This window comes from Solanum stenotomum, chromosome 5 (assembly GCF_019186545.1).
Source record: "Solanum stenotomum isolate F172 chromosome 5, ASM1918654v1, whole genome shotgun sequence".
In the NCBI taxonomy this organism is placed as follows: Eukaryota; Viridiplantae; Streptophyta; class Magnoliopsida; order Solanales; family Solanaceae; genus Solanum; species Solanum stenotomum.
In genome coordinates this window covers 9,483,516-9,505,523 of record NC_064286.1, presented here as the reverse complement: position 1 = coordinate 9,505,523, position 22,008 = coordinate 9,483,516, and the positions used below count along the sequence as shown (strand labels likewise).

General features: G+C 33.6%; 1 protein-coding gene across 1 annotated transcript; it reads right to left on the bottom strand.

The window, feature by feature from the left end:
* Positions 1-2,704: 2,704 nt before the first annotated feature.
* Positions 2,705-6,389, bottom strand: LOC125864482 (elicitor-responsive protein 3-like). The gene is made up of 5 exons (XM_049544504.1): positions 6,251-6,389; positions 5,853-5,918; positions 4,847-4,973; positions 4,146-4,260; positions 2,705-3,026 (listed from the first exon to the last, which is right to left on the bottom strand). The coding sequence occupies exons 1-5, from the start codon at positions 6,315-6,317 to the stop codon at positions 2,739-2,741; spliced, it is 663 nt and encodes a 220-aa protein (XP_049400461.1). The 5' UTR covers positions 6,318-6,389; the 3' UTR covers positions 2,705-2,738.
* Positions 6,390-22,008: the final 15,619 nt, after the last annotated feature.

Below are 22,008 nucleotides of genomic sequence, written 5' to 3'. Positions count from 1 at the left end.
TAAACATATTAGAATAATTGAATTGAATGTTGTGTTTAAATTTAGTTGGTAAGGCTAAGGATACTACTTTCTAATGATATACTTCTGTTGTTACAACATGTTAATATTTTTTATTGGTAATATGTATTTTTTTGGTTTGATTATAAAGTCTACATGTTAATTAGTAGAAAATATCTTAAACTTTAATATTTTCCACATATGATGTAAAAGAAATACTAACAAATTGCAGAGAGTTCTGATCGCAATTTTTTTTTTATGATTTAATAATAATAATTGTAACTTTTGTTGCAGAGGTTTTGACTATTGGTATTTTTGAAGAGTAATTTTTTTAACTGATTTAGTCATCAATTTGTTGGGATTAAATTAATTATCATAAATTAACTATAGTGGTTTATTGCTCACTACAAATTTGTAATATCTTTTTTAGTGCATGATAAAAATTTGTGTTCTCTATCGTATTTTATTGTAATACAACTTAGAAGTGAGCATCTGACTTTTGTTAGCTATAATCGCTCCAATAAATTTTACATTTGTATGAGTACTTGAAAATTTGTTGAGACTCTTGATAGGTTTGGAAGCTTTGTTTGTAATTTTTTTATTCAGACTATTTTAATGATATTTAGACCATATTTTTTATTATGTGATGTAGTCTATATTGTGTTTGTCTGGAGTATGGTCTAATAAATAATTTCTCTGATTTTTTTGTTTAGTTAAAAATGTGTTTATAATTAGTGATTATATAATTATAACCAAGAATTTTTTTGTAGCCAATAATTGCACCATTCAACTATGAAATTTAGGTCATAGCCATTCAAACATGTATAATATTTTTTGACAAACATTCATTGTGACTAAAATTATAAGTAAATAGAGACAACAATACAAGTATCACTAATTGTTTGAACTATTATTGACAAAAACTAATATCACAATTGAATACAAAAATTTGTAGTTAAAGTATACCATGATTAACTACAAATTATACTTTATTTTTACTCTATCAATATATTTTTGCGACAAAGTTTATCATATAAAGAATTTAACAAATTTTAGGACAAAAAATGATCGTCACTAATGTGTCAATATATTTTGTGCGACAAAAGTTTTTTGTATCCAAAAATTAGCTAATTTTAGGACAAAAATGATTCATCACTAATGCATCAATATACTTCTGCAACAAAAGTTTTTTGTATTCAAAATTTAATTGATTTTAGGACAAAAATGATTTATCACTAATGTATAAATATATGTTTTGTTGACAAAAAAATTTCGTATCCAAAATTTAATTAATTTTAGGATAAAAATGATGCATCACTAATGCATCAATATATTTTTGTGACAAAGGTTTTTCGTATTCAAAATTTAACATATTTTAGGACAAAAATGGTTTGTCACTGATGTATCAATGTATGTTTTTGTGACAAAAAAATTTTGTATCCAAAATTTAACATATTTTAGGACAAAAATGGTTTGTCACTGATGTATCAATGTATGTTTTTGTGACAAAAAAATTTTGTATCCAAAATTTAACAAATTTTAGGACAAAAAATAATTCATCACTAATGAATCAGTATATTTTTGAGACAAAAGGTTTTCGTATTCAAAATTTAACTAATTTTAGGACAAAAATGATTTGTCACTAATGTATCAATATATTTTTTTGTGACAAAAGTTTTTTGTATCTAAAATTTAATTATAATTTGGACAAAAAAATGGTTCGTCGCTAATTGGAAACATCATTCGTGACAAAATAATGTGTCATTGACAACTCTAAATTCGAGGCTAATAGTATTCAATATTTGGCGTCAATCCTTTTTTTGGTGGGAAACTTTAAAAGACGAAACTTTGCAACGATTTTCTACATTTCGTCACTAAAAGTATGTGTTTCATGTATTTAAGCACGAAATATAATTTTTGTCACTAAAAGTGAATAATTTGGGACAAATTTCATGTCGTAGCTAATAATTTCGTAGCTATATATCACTTTTGTTGTAGTGTATACTGCATTCAATCGACCTGCATCTTTTATGATGCAGATACATGTATTCAGGATCATCAACAGGCGTTTCGTTGAGATCACCTTACACTTGTAGACAGTATTTGGTGAGGCCTCTTTGCTTTCGGGAGACTTCGTTTTAGTAGTATTTGAGGTGTCATGGGTCTTGTCCTGACATCTATCTTGAACAGTTAATTAGATGTTTCCATTGTTTCTCGAGATGTTTGTTTAACTTATGACTTATGTTAATTATCTCAAGGCAACAATTTAAGACTTTTCGAAATGCTCATCTATTTAAGCTTCGTGTATTATGTAGAATCATCTGAATCATAGTACAGGCCAAGGGTTTGCTTAGGGATCAGAAATGGTTCTCGAGTGCCGGCCACGTCCAGGGTATAGGCTCGGGGTGTGACAGTAGCTAATAAGTTATAGAGCACAATAGGCAATTCATTAGAATTTCAACAAGTGGAGGATATAACCTAGCAATAACATTCATGAAATGATCCTCCAAATTGGTCCTATTTATATAGTCTGGAAAATCTGGAAACAAAGGACGACATGTAGATATGAAAAGAAAATAAACTTTCAACAAATATAATCATGTAACTAATGTGTATATTTTACAAATACAAACATAAAATAACGATCAAATTAAACAATGAACCACTATTTCAAAATTTATTAGAGGATTATTTCCATCCTTTAGAGGTTAGGGTTAACCAAACGGCTTAAACTCCTGGAATTAATAGTCATCACGTGATTCTCTATATCCACCATAGTTGTCTTCATCACTTCCTCTACGGCGATCACTTGATCGTCTACGTCTACCATATTCTTCTTCATCAGATCCTCCTGAGTCATTACGTGACTTTCTACGTCCACCATATTCTTCTTCATCAGATCCTCCGGAGTCATTATGTGATTTTCTACGTCCACCACCGTATTCTTCTTCATCAGATCCTCTGGAGTCATGACGTGACTTTCTACGTCCACCGTATTCTTCTTCATGATTTCCTCTATGAGAACCCGACTGCAAGTGACCAAGATTCACTTTCAGATGATCACCTCACTAACAGTTATTATTTCATTTAAGTTCTCATTCTTCATGATTCTAATATTCTTTTACAAAATAATATTGACTTTATGAGATAATAATTAAAAGTTGACTTGATGACAAATCAATTCCTTTTTATGCACTAAAAAATTATTTTAACCTATTGTAGCTTATAACTAATTTTTTTTTACAAAGAAAAAGAAATCTCATAATTATATGCAATTGTATATAGTTATCTTTAGGTGGAAATACTCCGCCCTTCTCAATTTATGTTATGGTATTAAAATCTTGAGATCAAACAAATTATTATTATATTTCTTTAAAATATTTGAATTATTAATTATTTTTATAGAAACTTTTATGTAGTTTTGTAAATTATATTTTGAAAAATCTAAAAGATTCTACATACAAATGTACGTCCAAAAAATAAAAAATTGAAATCTCAAAGACCGAAAGTGTAACATAAATGGTACAAAAGAAAGTTTTTTTTTCTTCTTAACTCCTGGTGTAGTCATACTTGAGCTTACTTTCTCAATTTCAATTTGCTTATTTTACATTTCTTTTTACTCTAAAATAAATACATCTTTTTTAAAAAAAATTGATAACTCTTTAATTTCAATATCTATCACAACGTTTAAAAAGAGTTTATAAATTGTACATATTTTTAATTTAAGACCGAATTCAAAAGTTTCAGTGAACATCATGCTACTCAGATTATATGCTAAACATGCAAGTTGAACCTTGGTTTTCGGAGTTTGAAAGAGAAGGGGAAGAAGCGGGGTAGAGGAATTGGTCAACTCATCAGGCTCATGACCTGAAGATTGCAATTTTCCTGCTTGTGTCTACTTCATGAAAAACCTAAAGGGTCAAGGTAAGTGTATCAAGAGAAAATGAGCAAATTAGCTTATACCCAGCTAATTGAATGGAGTTCCCGGCTTTAAAGAATCAAGTTCAAGTACCGAGGAGATTTATTTGAAGAGCTTTGGTTATGAATGAATAGGCATATGGGAACAACATTGCTTACCTTCTTAAAATTAATGTATAATTAATTAAACTAAGACAGTTAAATTAAAACAAAAAGAGTAATAATGTCACCTCAGATATGAAAGTGAGGCTGAGTTTTATCTCTCCACAATATTCTTCATCTTTTACAACATTGTAAGCTCGTTCAGACACCTCTCCTTCACGCAACACTTCATGTAAGGGAATTCTGTTTGCATTAATAAAAGCACAAAATATAGACCAAAGTGATTACCAATAGACAACATAAATGAAAAAAATAAATATTGATACTCCCCCGTTTTTATTTATTTATCTTAATTTTTAAGAATTTATTAAAAGGCACAACAGATAAATGTGCATTTTAACTTGATCTCATTTTATATTTATGTTCTTCAACTTTATATATGTACAAGTAGGTACTTAAACTTGTATACTATTAAACATGTAGACACACGAGTCCTGCGTGACATAATACATGTAGGACACCACGTAGGATATAGATTGACATGTAGAATGTCACGTAGAACGTGTGTGTCTAATTGTTCAACTTTATACAAGTTTAATTGTCTACTGTGCACGCCCAAAGTGGAAGGGCATAACTGTGAGTTGAGGTCAAGCTAAAGGGAATATTTATGTATTATGTCTTATTTAAAAAAGATATATTTAAGAACAGAAAATTCAAAAGTCTTTCTTATTTTCTTAAATGTCATGTTAAGTCAAAACAAGACAAAGAAATTAAAAAGAACGGAGTATTATGATATTAGGCAATTAAATGAATGAGAAAGATTATTAACGTTGCTTCTCCAACAAAATCATCTGAACTAAGAGTATCTTTGTCCATAATCCTGAGGGTGATCTCTTCAACATCACTACTGATGGTAAAAACAAAGGTCTCATTCCACTCAGGATCAGTTCCTTCACCTGTACAAAGCAACTTAATATTGAGTGATTTAGTCTGAGAAAATTTTCATATAGTGTAAAAAATGTTATGTTTTATAATCATAAAATGGGATTATTGATATATAACTTGACAATCTACACTGATAGCTATAGAGATAAAATATATAGTATACCGTACACAATAGAGTGTATAAATGCGAACATTAGTTATACATAGTATAAAAAAGTGTATCAAATAAGGTATTACTAATACATAATACAGTTAATACAATCATTATTTTTGCTAATACACTCTACTAAACAACCCCTAAGTATTTTGCTTCTGGTTTTGATTGTATATATATAGGAGGGTGAAAATAGTGCGTTTAAAATATTATAAAATTCCTTCTATTTTAAATTGACTGACCTGCATTGATTTAAATTAAAGTTTAAGAAAGTAAAGAAGATTTTTAAATCTTGTAGTCAAATATTAAAGAGCTGTCAAATATATCAAAATGTCCTTCAATCTTGTGGTCTTAACTCTTAAACATTCTATGTAGAAAATTGAAATTAAAAAGTTGCTAAAAAGGAAATAGTCATTCTTTTTTAAATAGACCAAAAAGGAAAGTAGATCAAATAAATTGAAATTCAGGGACCGTATATGTTTTTATTTACAAAAAATAAAACTATAGTGCGGGGGGAGCCAACATATTCTTAGGGGGTTCATCCAAACCCCCTTCGGCGGAAAATATTACTACTATTTATACATGGTTGAAATTATTATTTAGGTTTATATAGTAGATGTCGAACCCCCTTCGATTAATTTGCGTATTTACTTCTTGAGATTTTGAATCCCTTATTGAAAATTCTGGCTCCGCCACTGTAACACGGTTCAGTTGAATTATAATTAATTAGAAATACCTGATGCAACACCACTTTCCTTCTCTTGAGTCCGACAGGTGAGGATCACATAAGGATTCATACTAGCTGTTCAAATTTGAAAAAGCCAATTCAATAAACTAATTAATATGGATTAGTAACATTAAAAATAATGAATACGGGGACATTCATATTGTTAAGATCAACAGATTTAAAAAGAAACTTTATCATATTAATTTTCTCGTCAAATCAAAATCAGATAACGATCTAAACCAAAAATACGCCATTATTTGTCACAAAAAGCGAGATCTATCATCATTATTTTAAATGAGCATTCAATTATGAGGATCAAATTAAATACTAAAACACCATATTATTTTTCCTCTTAGAAACCATAATAAACATAATTAGAAAAAAAATGGAGTTTGTGAATATCATACTGAGCCAATTTTGGTCTTCAAGGCCTTTGGCATTTACAAGAAAAACTTCAAGCGTCCCACTTGGCATCTTCTTTGGATCGAATTATTATTTTGATAGAAACACAAAAAGATAGTTGAAAGATGTAGAAATGCTTCAATTCTGTTTTGAATGATTGCCTTTGGACCTGTTCAATGATCTTTATATAATTAACTACCTCCAATCACTACATTCCACGTGGTCAATAATATGTTCGATAACGATATTTTTTGAAAAATATTTTTAAAACGGTTGTAAAAAAAGATCAATGGTAGTGATTATAGAATAATATTGAGTGTAAGGCACAAAAACAACAAAACACGTTAAAGTTGAATAGTATAAGAGCAATTCAAAATAGTATATCAATTTTACTCAAGTCTCGGGCAACAATGCTTTAAAAGCATAGATGAATATATACATAATGGAAACCCCTAATCCATGTTATATATTCTTTTGGTACTAAAAGATGTAATATATTATAGCTTCACAGGTTAGGACCGAAATAATTAGGTGTCATGCGGAAGCTAACAAAGCAAATATCGAAAAATAATAAGTAAGAAGACAAACGAGAAATATACCAAAAGACACAAAGATTTAATGTGGTTCGGTCAATCGACCTACATCCACTATATAAATATGAGAGTACAAAGTATAGAGAGAAATAATTTTAACCCAATTCACTCAGAATACATGGGAGGTTCACACAAGTGAAAACATATCACTTGTGTCAAAATTCCCCTAACCAAAACTCTCAAAGCTCCTAGGACTACATTGTGAATGTTGATTAAGTTAGAAGAAATAAACCTCTATTTATAGAGGCATAAACATTTTCCTAAACCTTTTCCTAAAAAGACTAAGCAATTCTAAACTTTTTCTAAAAGGAAAACCTATTTATGGTAATAAACTCAGGAAAATTAATACCTAACAAATCTCTCCCTTGGCCTGAATTTCTGACAAAATAAATTTGCTCCACCTTCTTCATATAATCTTCAACAGCTTGCATCTCATCTTCATAATCTCCTTCATCAAATCTATGTCTCAACATAGAGACCTTTTCTAAAAAAAATTCTCTAACAAAAATCTTCATTACTGTCAAATAGGTTGCGGCTAGAACTGAACCCGCCAAGATGAACACTTGTTTCTAACCTGGCTCAACCATTGAACCTCTGTACCACTTGTCAGGACCGAAATAATTAGATGTCATGCGTAAGCTAACAAAGCGAACCTCGAAAGACCATGAGTAAGAAGATAAATGAGAAATATACAAAAGACACAAAAAAATTAACGTGGTTCAGTCAATCAACCTATATCCACAAAGGGGATGAACAATCCACTATATAATTATGAGAGTGTAAAATATAGAGAGAAATAACCTCAACCAATTCAATCGGAATACATGGGAGGTTCACACAAGTGATACCATATCACTTGTGTCCCAAAATTCTCCCCCTAACCAAAAATCTCAAAGCCCCTAGGACTACATTGTGAATGGTGATTAAGTTAGAAGGAACAAACCTCTATTTATAGAGTCATAAACTTTTTCCTATAAGAAAATGACTAGTCAATCCTAAACTTTTTCCTGAAAGAAAAACCTATTTATGTTAAAAACTCAGGGTAATTATTAATACCAACATCATATGCATCATATACATCAATACAAGGATCTGATAGAGTATTGCTACTCTAGTTTTTGGGAAGGGGTATTGGGTTGCATAATACTTATTACAATATTTATTAGTACTAGTGGGCTTTATTAGCCTAATAAAAAGAGTTTGTATATTGTCTGCTTTCAATTTTTTTAGGTACAAAAAGGGGAGGAACTGTCCATAACAAAAAGTAGTTAGCCTTTCATAATTTAGATCTCTCCTTCTCCAGAATATCTGTCACTTGATTTTCTTCGCAACAACTGTGTTGCACCTATGCTGCACCATGCTAGCTGTCACAGTAGTTCCCTGCATTCAGACAAAATAGTTGAATAAGATGGATGATCTTTTGTTTCACATTGAATAGTCCTCTTAATCGATAGTAAATTCAAAATGTGTTAGATTCTTCACTACAAGAAAATGGTGAATTACATGGGGATTAGTATGAAAATTTGCAGGAAAATTAAATAAGTTTCCTGCGAATTTTCATACTAATTCCTAGGAAAATCCCCATGTAATTCACAGTTTTCCTGTAGTGCTTATTGATTGCAATCTTTAATTTATTTAGGAGTGCACATAATTCAGAAATTATGTTTGTGTTGCAAATAAATTGTCCATAAACCTACTATTCGTTTTTCATCTTTGTCCCTTGTCACCCCCTATATCACCTCTTCCAGATTTCTCCTTTTGCTGAGCTATCTATATTGAGTTTATATCATCCTATTAGTAATTACCCTCCAGGTCATTTCCTTTTTATTGTATTATTCTCGGTATTTAAAATGTTTCTATAGTGACTCCAAGTCAATTATTACTTGTTGGGACTGACAGTTCGATCGCCCAATTGTTCGTTTGATTTCTATGCGATTTCTCATGATTTGGAGCTTTTGAAACTTAGACAGTTGACTTCGTTCAAAACTTCAGGTAGATGGTTTCAGAATGTAATTCAAACAGTTCGGTTAGCTCTGGAACGTCGTGTTTTGTCTAAAAGGACTTTTGGTTTGGATCCCGAGACTTAGGTCGTGACTTTAGGTGCCATCATGACTCGAGTAGTCGAGTGTTTAGGTCAGCAGGTGGTTTCCATCACACAAATATAGTCCTTTATTTAGAGGAAATAGTTTGTTGGTTGGTTAAACTAACGTATTCCCTCTCATGACTATAAGATATGTTTTGACTTAGTACATCCAATGATAAGGAACATTGCCTCTTCTGTTATTGTTCCAGATAGCCAACTCAAAACTAGAAGTCTAGAACATCACGTTCTTCCCAAGTTGTGAATCTTTTTTTTAAAATAATAAACAGATGTCTTGTCATTGTCATTAACGTGGATTACAAAAGAGGAAGGAGGACTTTACCTTGCCTTCCTAATGAGATTTGCATAATATACGAACACAAAAGGAGGCACAAACAATGCCAAGCGCATAGAAGCACCTCAAGGTGGCTCAAAGAAAATCATACTCGATTTTCTTTTTTTGACTCTCAAGGAGGGAAATTTCCATTTTTCAACGTTTAGTAGGCCTCTAATCTGCCTGGGAACAGTGTTTTGTTGTGTAAATACTTTAACTTCCTCAGCAAAATGGCTCATTGAAGCCAATTTATCAGCCACACTATTTGCTTCCCTAAAACAATGGTTAATAATTACATCATGTATCCAGATCAATCTTCTAGTTTCCTCCACTGATTCCTTAATCCTCCATGGAGTGAACCAACTGTTATTAATACAATTCCAAAGGAGTAGGGAATCAATCTCGATGATGATGAGATTATGACCACTGTTAATACACCATCTAAGCCCAAAGAGGAATGCATTTGTTTCTGCAGTGTTGCTGGTGTGCCTCTTCCAAGTGGGAGGATGAAGGCCATCAAACATGTGCCCAGGGAATCTCTCACTATTCCACCACCTCATGTAGAATTTCAAACACATGAACTATAAAAGTTCATTTTCACAAATAAGAGAGGGAGTTTCAACCACCTCACACGGACAAAGCTAGTATCAACTACGTTAAGTTCCATGAACTTCAATAAATTCTCCCAGTTCTCAGGTATGGTATGTTCAGATTTGTAAAAAATTTCTTCGACAATTGACATATGTTGAGAGACTTAGATCTAATGATAGAGGGGTACTTGGATTTAGGAGCAGGATAAGGAACATTGCCTTTGAAGATTTCATCAATCGTAAAGGTTTGAATTAGCTGGAGGATTTATGTCCTCCAAACTAAGTAATTTGATAATTTCAAGTTAATAGAACAAATTGCAATAAATTGATGGAGAGAGAAAATGAGGAGAGGGCAAAGGTAGTATTTGGGAATGAGGCCATATCTAGTGTTAATCTCTACAAGAATATTTCAAGTATTGCACTAAATAGCTAGACCAAAAGCTATACAAATTGTACATTGAGACCCACTAAATAGTTGAACTAAATAAAAGCTATACAAATTGTATCTTGAGGCCTTATAATATTTGGTCATTTCTGGCCTAATTTGATTGGGTATTAATTTTATTCATTTTTATAAAAACATATGTACTGTAAATAATCACACGTGTCTTAGTTTTTCACTTTCTATAAGTTCTTACTTTGCTCTTCATCTGCTCAAAACTCTCCTCATTTTCAATTTTCGGAAAGTGTTGCAGCAATTCAAGTTCTTACTTTCTTCTTCATCTACTCAAAGTTTCTCATCTTCAATTTTCGAAGAGTGTTGCTTCAATTGTAAGCACTACAAGAAAAAGCCTTATTTAAGACCAACATTTAGGGACGAGTGAATTATCACGTCTCTAAAAGTATATCTATTGGGACGAGATTATATTTCGGTCCTTATTTGTACATTTTATTGAGAAGGTATTAAATCTAGTCCTTAAAATATTAATTCACTAGTCCCAAATTCTATTGAGGGCCTTGAGCGGGAGAAAAGTTCCGCCATTTTTTATACTGAAATATTAAAAAAAATGTAATTTTTACTTTTAACAAAACTTTAAGCGCTAAAATTAAATTATACTTTAAGAAAACAATTTTTTTTCTCAAAATACAGCAGCCCGTCCTAATGCCCTAGTTTGAGCTCGCCATTGCCATTGATCAAGGTCATCCCTCTATACCCTCTCAACGTTTTTTGCTTAACCTTGACATTCCTCTGCCCTAATCGCGTTTTTTTTTATTGTATCGTTGCTGATCTGCTCAAAACAAAATTCTACCCCAGCTTTGATCGAAACAGAATTTCAGGTTTGTTCCTCTTCCGATCGAGTTGTTGTGTTTCTTCTATATGTTTTACTGATGTTGTTTTTTCATTGTTGTATTGAAGCTACTCTTTCTGTTCTTTCGTGGTTAATCTTGACGTTCATATGCCCTAATCGCGTCGTCTTCTTGTAGTGATAGTTGCTGCTCTGTTCAAAAAAAAATTCCACCCAGCTTTGCTCGAAACAGAATTTCAGGTCGGTTCCTCTTTCGATCGAGTTGTTATGTTTCTTCTATATGTTTTATTGATGTCGTTTTTTCATTGTTGTATTAAAGCTACTCTATTTGTTCTTCTTCTTTTTAACAATAAATAGGTTAATGGTTTCAAAATCTGGTCTCTTTTCTTAGTCATATAATGAAAATAGTCATATAACCTTAGCTGTAGTAATTTGAGTTCCTTATTTTGATATGAAGCTTGCGTTTGGCCTCCGACATTCTTCTTATTAGCTGCAGAACTAATGTGTTTATGCCTAGTGGAGAAAAACGTTTGATTCATCTCAGTCATAGTGCAAAATTGATCACCTTAATCCACAAGTCTAATAAATCGACAACCTCGTTATGTGCAATATTTTTCTATCTTTTACAACCTTAATTCCATTGATTGAGGAATAGGTTGCCCTGAATATCTTCTGAAACATGTAATCTGTGAAATTAGCTGCCATGTCACCTATAAAAATATAGTATATTCAGTGGTATTATCTTAATGTTTTTCACCCGAATCAAGTCGTGCCCAGTTGAGCCTAAAATTTTGCTTAATGTTATGCATCAAGGTACCATTGTATACTTGTACTTGCACAATTCTCGAGAATTGTCTATAGGAAGTAAAGGAGCTGGTTGATTTCCTAGGTACTTTGTAAAGTTTAGATTTGAATCTCACTCTCCTGTAACATGATTTTGGTGGTACCTTTGTATACTTGTACTTGCCCAATTCTTGTATTTTGTTTCATGAACAAATATTTCTAGCATATCCCTCTACATGAAAAACTTATTTATTTGTTAAAACTCACAAGTACTTTTTACTATCTAAAATAGGGGATTGAAAAATCCCAGTATACTAGTTGTATACAAAGGAAACTTTTAGTCATCTATGCAAATGGGAAGTTGTTGTGTGCTTCAAAATAATCAGAAAAAAGGAAGTAAAATGTTGTTGGTTTTCAACATCAAAGTTTCCGGTCTATCAATACTCTTTCCTGTAACATCAACTTTCTCTGTTAGACCTGCTTGTTTGGAGCTTCCTGTTCTTTTAAAATTATGTGCAGTATTTGGGGAATGCCAGGGGGGTTGATCAAGAAGCTTTATAGTTGTTAACAAGATGGCAATGTAGTAAGAGATGGGTTGTATCATCACTCAAGCAGAATCACCTGCTTGTGTTCCAATTCCGTTCAGATTGTTTCGACTACACATACCATTGATGTCATTATGGAACTCAGATAATCTTTTATTGAAGAATCCCAATATACTAGCTATACAAGGGACCTATTCGATATCTATGCAAATGGGATTCTTCTGTGTGCTTCAAAATAAGCAGAAAAAAAAAGCAAAACTTTGTTGGTCTTCAAAATAGAGTTTCTAGTCTATCAAACTATTTCCTGAAACATAAAGTTTTCTTGTCTCAGTGGCCTTCCCTACTTTGTTCACTCCAAATTATCTTAAACATGAGATAGGGAATGATCTCTCCCATCTTTTCTCTGTTAGACCTGCTTATTTGGAGGTTCCTATTCCGTAAAAGTTGTGTGCAGTGTTTAGGTGTAATGCCTGGGGGGTTGAATAAGAAGCTTTATAGTTTTTAAGAAAATGGATGTAGTAAGAGATTCATTGTACTGTTGGCTCTAGTCTGAAGCAGAATCACTTGCTTGTGTTTCGATTCTGTTCAAACTGTTCTGATCACACATACCATTGGAGTCATTATGTAATATTTTATGCCCAAGGATTCCTGTTAAATCCCGTGATGGCTGTAATCTCCTTCCTTTGCCATCTGGATCGTGCTCATCTAATATAATTATTCCTATTAAATCTTGTGATGGCTGCAATCTCCTTCCCTTGCAATCTGAGTAGTGTTCATCCAAAATAATTTTTGGATAGGAGACACTAATAGTTAGACTACGAAGATTATGGAAAAACGGTCATATTATTGGAGAACCAGGACCTCCACTACCAAGTTAAAACTTAAAAAAACATTCACATCTATTATGATTTAATGCTCAAACTTAAACAAACATTCACCTCTATTATGATTTAGTGAGGACAAATGTAGTGTTCTTGAGTTTGGACTATAACCAATGTAGCATATAGTTGCAATTACTAGTTTTCTTGATTCTTTCTTTATGTATTAGTTTGAGGATGCGGTTAAGCCATTCTTAACTTTAGGATAAGTTAGTTATGAGCCAAGAATTTTTAATCACAAGCGACTACCAACAAGAATTTTTTTAATCTTCTCTTCAAGTACTTGTCAATTTTTTTCAGCTTCTTCCTCTCCGAAACACTATGCTAAACTATTGGTAATATGATTTGATTTCTCATTGTGTATTCTTTTACATGTGACACTAAAGTATTAAATCGATCTCTTCTTTTTCTCAAATCTGTTATTCAATAATGAAATGACTAGGTTCCACAGTTGTATAAACCTAAGTGCTAAAGCAGGTTGTTACGATAATCAGCTTTGTTGCTTAAAACGAGATCATACTTTATCACTTTTCTGCCCTCAAGCGAGTGGATAGTGAAAACATAGCCTTTGTTATTTTTTCTAAATAATGCTTTGTTTTTTTCTGTCTTAAAATGTAATCTTCTCTTTGAGCCGTTGTTATTCTTACAGCTACTCGCTCTTAAAAGGAATATTCTAAAGTATTGATAATATGATTTGTTTTCTCCATGTTGTGTAGGTAAGGGCCGAGGACAAGGACTTACAAACTCTACTTTATTTACTAGTCAAGGAATGACAACGATACCAAAGAACTCCCTCGATCTTGAGAAAGAGAACAAGCAAACTAACCCCTCAGCTCATGTATCGACTAATCTAGGTAAGCAATACACCCAAGAAGTCTAGACAAGTAAGATTTTTGGAAATATGATATGTTTTTCAAATAAAAATTCAAGTTTGTCTGTAATACCTTTGAACTATTTTTAGTTCCTTACTTTCCAGATGTAGCACATCATATCTCCCCAAAGAGCAATCATTTTTTCTCTACGTTGTATTACTTTTTCAATTTCTCTATTACGCTATGTTTTTTCCTTTTTAACAATCTAATCTTCTCTACAAGTACTTGTCAATATTTTTTCAACTTCTTCCTCATTGAAACACTATGCTAAAACATTGGTAATATGATTTGATTTCTCCACATTCTATTGGGAAGGGGCGAGGACAACGACTTAAAAGCTCTACTTATTCTACTAGTCAAGGAATGGGAATCTGAATCTGAGGTGGGATGTATTAACAAGAGTGCTCTTTATGCAAATCAACACATTATAACTCTTTCTAGAAGCACAAGAGCGAATTCGACCATGTCGTCTAGTCAAGAAATGCAAAGAATGGATAAAATGATTCTTGAGAAAGAGGATATGCAAACTAAAATTTCATTGCCTCCATCTATTGATCAAGTTATGGAACACTCTCAAACAACTGAAAAAGGTACGGTATTTTCATTCCATATCTTTTTAATTTGTAAAGCTGAATTTGAATGTTATAGTTTTTACTGAATTATGCACCGTAGATTCATCTAATCCTACAAAGGTAAGAAGAGTTCGAGGGAGCAACATGTGCAAAGAAGTTGCTTCACTTGAAAACGGAGAAAACCTGAAAGTAACATTTTACAATAATCAAACTGTTGGAACAAATAGCAAATTGTTTTCAAAGCATTTGGGAAAAATTGTTCATGACCGTAATATGTCCGCTGGGAGTAACCTCGTGGAGTGATATTAAGCAAGAAAAGTTAAGTCACATGTGGGCAGCTGTTGAGGTAATGTTGTGTTACTGAAATCTTATTTACCAGAGATATCGAATAGAAACTCAACTCATGTCCCAATTTTTGTAGCACAAATTTGAGGTTGTTGACATGAATGATCATCTTGATCATATCTTGGGATGGATGAATAAGCTATGGAACAAATTGAGAGGACACTTATATGCAAAATATGTGAAGGATAAGCCTATTCAACAGTCTCTTAAGAATATCCCAAGGGGAGTGGACAAAAAAGAATGGGAATGGTTAGTAAAGGATCATTTTACATCTGAAAGTTTTCAGGTATGTATACTACTTAAGTTTATCACTAGGAAACAACCTTGAAGCTTGTACAAGTATGAGATGCCTTATGTTTTAATAATTTTGTTATAATTATTCTAATTAAGCTTATCGTTTCACAAACTCATAGCCATGTATTTTGATTTGGGGGTGGAGTTCAGGCAAAAGATTTGAAAGGTGGAACTTCTTCAAAGGCTGAGCTATTGTCCGAGCTACGTTCAACTCGAGATGATAACAAATTCTTGAATGAAGAAAACAAATCCTTGAATGAGGAAAACAAATCCTTGAATGATCGCTTGTCTACCTTAGAAGATGAGATGAAACAAATAATAAAGATGAAAAATTATTTGCTTCTCAACAATCAGATGTCCCACCTACTGAATGATAATTGTTTTTCTGCTGACCAAGTAAGTAACAATATACCCGCCTTTATTTTTTTATAAGAAAGCTTTTTATTCCTGAGATGATAGTTCTGCCTCAATAGTCTCTCTACGATGTCCTCATCCTCTGCTAGCTCTTGGTTAAATGCTCTTTTTCAAGACTGTAGCTATTAACTATCAGATTTGTTCTGTAGATTTTTACCATCATATTAAGACATTCATTAGTAGAACTCAATTTTCTTGTTTTTGATGTGGAGGTTGCGCATAATTCCCATACTCGGCATAGCCTGCATAGTACATACTTGGGTCCTGATTAGGTTGGGCATAACCATAGCGTCATATCCTTGTGTATACCCATAAAAACCACCATTACACTGGTTCAGATCAGCCTGATACTAGTGAGAAGGCGGATGGTTTGTCCACCCAACTGAGTTCCACTTAATGCTCGTAGAGCTTCCTCAGCACAACTTCTGCCATAACAATGCCAGCATGTTAGTTTCCTTATCACTGAATTTGACTAAGTTCAGAAGACAGCGTTTGCCTAGTGGTATTTTTACATGAAGCAATTGCCCGTAGTTCCCAAAAACCCGCCTGAGGTGATCATCCGTTACACTTGCATCCAAGTTACCAACGAAAATCTGCAATTAAAGTTCTTTAATATAAGCACAGTTCGAGAGAAACATTGAATGTTGTTGATAAAAAGAAATGTACTGACTGTCGGATTAGTAGGGTCACCCTCATTTTGAGTTCCAGTACTTTGATATGAAGCTCTAAAAGAAAGAACAAATGTGAGGTGGTTAGCAGAGATATATGTTAAAGCAAAGGAAAAATGCAGTTGAAAAACAAAACTAAAAGCAAATGTCCGCATAAAACAGTAAAAGTTAACACAAAAGGTCAGGCATGTCTAATACTTGGACATTATTCATCATCCTAAACAGAGTACTCAACTTTGCATTCCAGATTAAACACACAAAGTCTGATCGTCCGAAAGAAAAGTAAAACATCTCAACTTCCTTAGGTATATATTAAACAGGTATATGCTTCAGCTATGCCTTCTCCTAGACCTTCCAAACAACTGATGTCGCAGTTCCCTGCTGATCTTTTTAAGGTGCCTAAAGTTGCAATATCCACCACGGTTGCATCCTGCTCTTCCTCTCCAAACTGAACATAAACATTACCAACCATGTGATCATCCAGATTGTCACAAATATGTAGGCTCTCAATCTCTCCATACTTGTTCAATTCTTCAGACAGATCATCATAAAAATCCTCAAAATGTTTCTGGATTTTGCGAGGATCAATGGGACTGCCTTGAGCATCAAACCAGGGGTAATTGAATCAGGTATTTGATACATATTTGAGAGGAGAATAGTATAATTAATAGTGGGTTTCGTGTGGAGCCTCGAACATCGATCGCCATGATACATATTTGTGAATTCTTTGTTAGTTAGTACTAGATTATGTTTATTTCACACAAGAGATTTCTGCCCTGTTTTTGTTAATAGCAGTTGTTTTTGCCCAACTTAATTTTCATTCCTGCTCGTCTCTTAAGCTATTGAGTCCATTTGTTTTTATTATCCGACAGATGTTATATGTATATTTATTTGTAAATCTTTAAAATAGATATTAGATTTTCGGTTAATGCACCTCAAAGTTTTTCTAATGGATTTTTTCTCTTATTTTCTTGCAGCTTTTGTTGATGTTTCTGGATAACACTTGATGAAGATTGGAACTTTTAATTTTTTGCCTAGCTTTTGTTCATTGTTCTGTGCAAGATACAAGTGTAGAAGAAGATGAATGAGCTCACTATTAGTTTGCTACAAATTTAATGCAAAACTTGATGCCATAGTCTAACTCGGATGTTAGCTATATGGTTTTTTTGTTAAGCAAATGTTGAAACCAATATCATGGATATCAACTAGTTTATTGTAATTAATTGTTTTCTTTACATATATCTTATTGTCTCGGTCTCTTCTCTATATATATCATCTTTTCATCGCAAAAGTTTTAGTAGCAATTCTATATTTGTTGAAATGTATTAGTGCTCAATCTAGGACAAGAATTATGCTGGTCTCTAAAGGCCAATCTATGACCAAGCTTGTTGCTCGTCTCTAATGCTATTCTAGGACGAGGTTGGTGAGTCGCTAAAGTTATTTCTAGGACCAGATAGTTCTCGTCTTTAAAGCAATTCTAAGGACAAGACTTTAATGGTCGCTAGAGATTACTAGGACCAGATCTATATCGTCTCTAAAGATTATTACGACTAGTTTTTAGTGGTCGCTATAGACTTTTACCGACCTGCAAAACCTATTTCCCAATATATATTTGGTCTATTTGAGACCACAAATAACGTCCCTAAAGGTATTTCGCGACCAGATTGGATCCCCGTCCCAAAATATCTTTAACAACTAGTTTTTTTGTCCCGTCGTTGTTGAGCGATAGCGAAGGAAGCTTTTAGGACGGGTGGCGACCAGATTTTTCAGGTCTCAAATGTTCATTTGGGACCAGATTACGACTTTCTGGGACCATATTTCCCTTCCCTAGAGACTGTTTTTCTTGTAGTGAAGGTATTCCTTTTCCCTTTGTTATTCTTCTATCTTATCATTTTTTCCTTAAAATTTTCTTTGTGACCATAAGGGGAAATTAAAATGGAAGTCCCTAGCTTCAATTTTTTCATCAGACGTCGTTTGTGAGCAAGGGAAAAATTGAAATAAGAGTTTCACTCATGCAACTGAAAAATTCTGTTTTATGGGTTTATAACATTTTGATTTTTAGTATTGAAAGAGAAATTAGGAAAAAATTACTTTGGGTTTACATGTTTCTTCATCCTAAGTACTTGCTCTTCTTGAACTCTCTAAGGTATATGAGTTTGACCTAATCTGTTGGATTTTCTTTTCGAATTTTGGAGAACTGCCCATATATAAGTGTTTTTGTTTGTTGTAGTAGGGTTTTCTGGTGGATTAGTGTCACGACCCAAGCCTAGGGCCTAGACGTGACCGGCGAATGGGGAACCCGAAGGAACCCCAAACAAGCCTCATAGCGTATCTTACACATCATTGGTCGCGGAAGCAATTAAAATGACCATAAGCGATAAGCATAATCAAGGGGGAAAATCGGGACTAAGGGAGCAAGAAAAAAAAAGAAGAAGAAATGATACATAAATACCATAGATGAATCAAGCTCAAACATAATACACAACTTGTCCAACACCACCTCTAAACATAGGTACTTTAGCGGGGGCCAAGACAAACAACTGGGCTCACCCTCATAGTCAAAACATAACTAAAAGGAAAAGTCTTATACATAGCAAAAGATCATAAGCAACGTCCCCGGAATGGAGGACTCACCAATAACCTTGATAGAAAATCGTATTAGCCACGCGGAGGACGAGGGTCAAGCGGTGCTCCGGTCCCTACATGGTGACATCATGTAGGCATAGAGTATGCGTTAGTACGTTTGAATGTACTAAGTATATGGGATGCAATGCAATGCAACAAGGGATGGACATCATAGGCAAAATGCATAATCGTACCCGATAGATAGCATATTAATGAGATGATATGTATAATGATGCTTATATAAAAATCATATTTAGTAGGGCATAGTATATGTGTAGTGAGTGACCATCAATATAGTATTTCCAAGGCCTACCACCCCCTTGGAGAGGCGAAAGAGGTACAAACCCCTCAATGTGGTTACCCGGGCCTACCACCCCCCGAGCTAGGGACCAAGGTACAAACCCCTCGATATGGTTATACGGGCCTACTACCCCCCGTACTAGGCAACCAAGGTACAAACCCCTCGATACGGTTATACGGGCCTACTACCCCCCGTACTAGGCAACCAAGGTACCAACCCCTTGATACGGTTACCCGGGCCTACAACCCCCCGAGCTAGGCTTGGTCGACTCACACACTATATAGAGAAAATCATATACATGTATCCATTTCATCATCATTTCAATACTTATATAATCATCCGACTCATAGGACGTACATTGGACCTTCCATTTCATAAGAATTCTATAAATGGCATTTTATCAAACATATGGTGGGCTACTTGTTCATGTAAATAAAATCATGTGTTTCAAGAGTACTAAGTCCAACCAATTTCAAAATCCATATAAAACAGCCCACCAACAACATACATATATATATACATATATAACAACCTTCATAATTTGATCATGGAGGCATGAAAACCATAAACATCATATAATCATTCCATTTCATGATAATATACAAAAATAGACCATAATAGGATGTGTAGTAATAATTCCATAATTCAAGAGTTCATAAATGATCATAAGGACCCATAAACTTGAAGTAAAATAGAGGATAAATGGTTGGACTTGTGGAAAGGAAGGTTTCCACAATCAACCCACATACCTCAACTTTGGAGAATTCTTGATGAAGATTGGAATGGAGAATTGCTTGAGATTGAATCTTGAATCCGGAATTAAAGCTTGGGATCCTTGAATTTGGTTGATGATCTTGGTGGAATTTTTGGAGAGGGTTTAGAGAGAGTTTTTGGATGTTTTGAAGTTAAATGACTAAGTATGGATATGTCCCCTTTTTATAAAAAAACGTCCCAACACTTAGAAAAAAAATTGAGGCGGGTGAACAGTGTTTTCGGCTACTGGAATTTGCATTTTCTGCCGGACAGGTTTTACGAAAATGGTCATAACTCCTTCATCCTAACTCGGAATGAGGTGAAACAAATTGCGTTGGAAAGCTAACTCACAGAGCTTTAATTTTGATAGTTTGAGCTCCTTCCAGTTCCTTGTGTGCTGAGAGATATGCCCCTTTAAAGTTGACCCTCAAAATCGCAATTTTTGCGATTTTCGAATTTTGATACGGTTGTTCTAAAATTCAGGTTAGACTCATTCCCCACTCAATTTGACCCCCTAAACAAGAATATGAAGTCGGATTTCCGAAATCATGCATGGATTTTGAGATATATGGAAATTACAATTATAGGTGTTTCCGAAGCACATTTTCGGGCATTTTTGGGGTCGTTTCAATTAGTTTATTTGATCTATGTGATTTACAAGAATTGTGTCGGAGGTGGGATGATGTTAGGCTTTTTGTGAAGTTTTGCGGGAAGGGAGTAAGCCTGGGGTTAAAAGTTCAAAGATGATCAATTTTTTTACCCGGGTGATTTTTACAATAGAAGTGTTGGAAGTGGATGGTATTAAATTTTTGGCCTAGCTTGTGTAGTTATAAATGTGATCAACAAGTTTAGCCTATAGGGGGGGTCAAAAATTTAGAATTGAGTGAATGGATATAGTAGGTTTCTAAAAAGTATTTAGTTAGGGGAATGATGCTAAATAAAGCAATTTATGTTTTGGTATGTGAGCTTTTATAGCTTGTTTCTAGAACTAATAGCATTTCTACAGCGACAGAAACCCTTAAAAGTTGGTTAAGAATGTACGTAGTTGTATGTCACGGACTTAGAGTTTTATTAAAGCTTCGTGCGACACTTGACAACTTACTCATTACTCTTTCAAAATCTTGTAAGCTCAAGTAAGCCTTTGAACTTAAGATCGCTAATGTAAAGAAAGACTTAGAAAGATTTAGAGATCTTTTGGAAGAAGGTTTTTCTATTGCTTGGAGAATGCTTTACAACTTGAGTGATTACTTGCTTCAAGCTTGGATGCCTTACAAATGAATGCGCCATCTATTTATACTACAACCTAGGTACTAAAGTGTAATTAAAAATTACTTTACAAATCCCTAAAGTATTTACACTTTAGTCAATGATCTAGAATTCTCTATTAGTCTACAGAATTCTAAGGCTTTCTGAAACATATTTCTAGTTATTCTAGAGTCTTCTAAAGAAAAGTCTAAGGAATTATATAGCCTTCTTGAAAGTGTCTAGAAAATTTTAGAGTGTTTTACTAACCTCTTGTCACGCTCCGAGCCTACACCCTGGGCGGGACCAGCACCCGGAGACCATTTCTGGCCCCAAGCGAACCCTTGGCTTGGCTTTCTTAACTCAGCGGAAACCTAACTCAACAGAAAACTCAATGCAAACGCAAGGTTACAAAACAACTTATCTTATAACATCTGGCCACAAAGGCAACTCGAATCTCAAAATAGGGTATTTACATATATACATAGATGAGAGACTCAAAACTAACTGACTGACTGTCTATGAAGCCTCTAAAGTACTGAGATGGATGTTGGGACAGACCCCACAACATCCTAATAAAACAAAACATAAGAATGCAAAACAACCGAGTCCTCCGGAAAGCAAGGA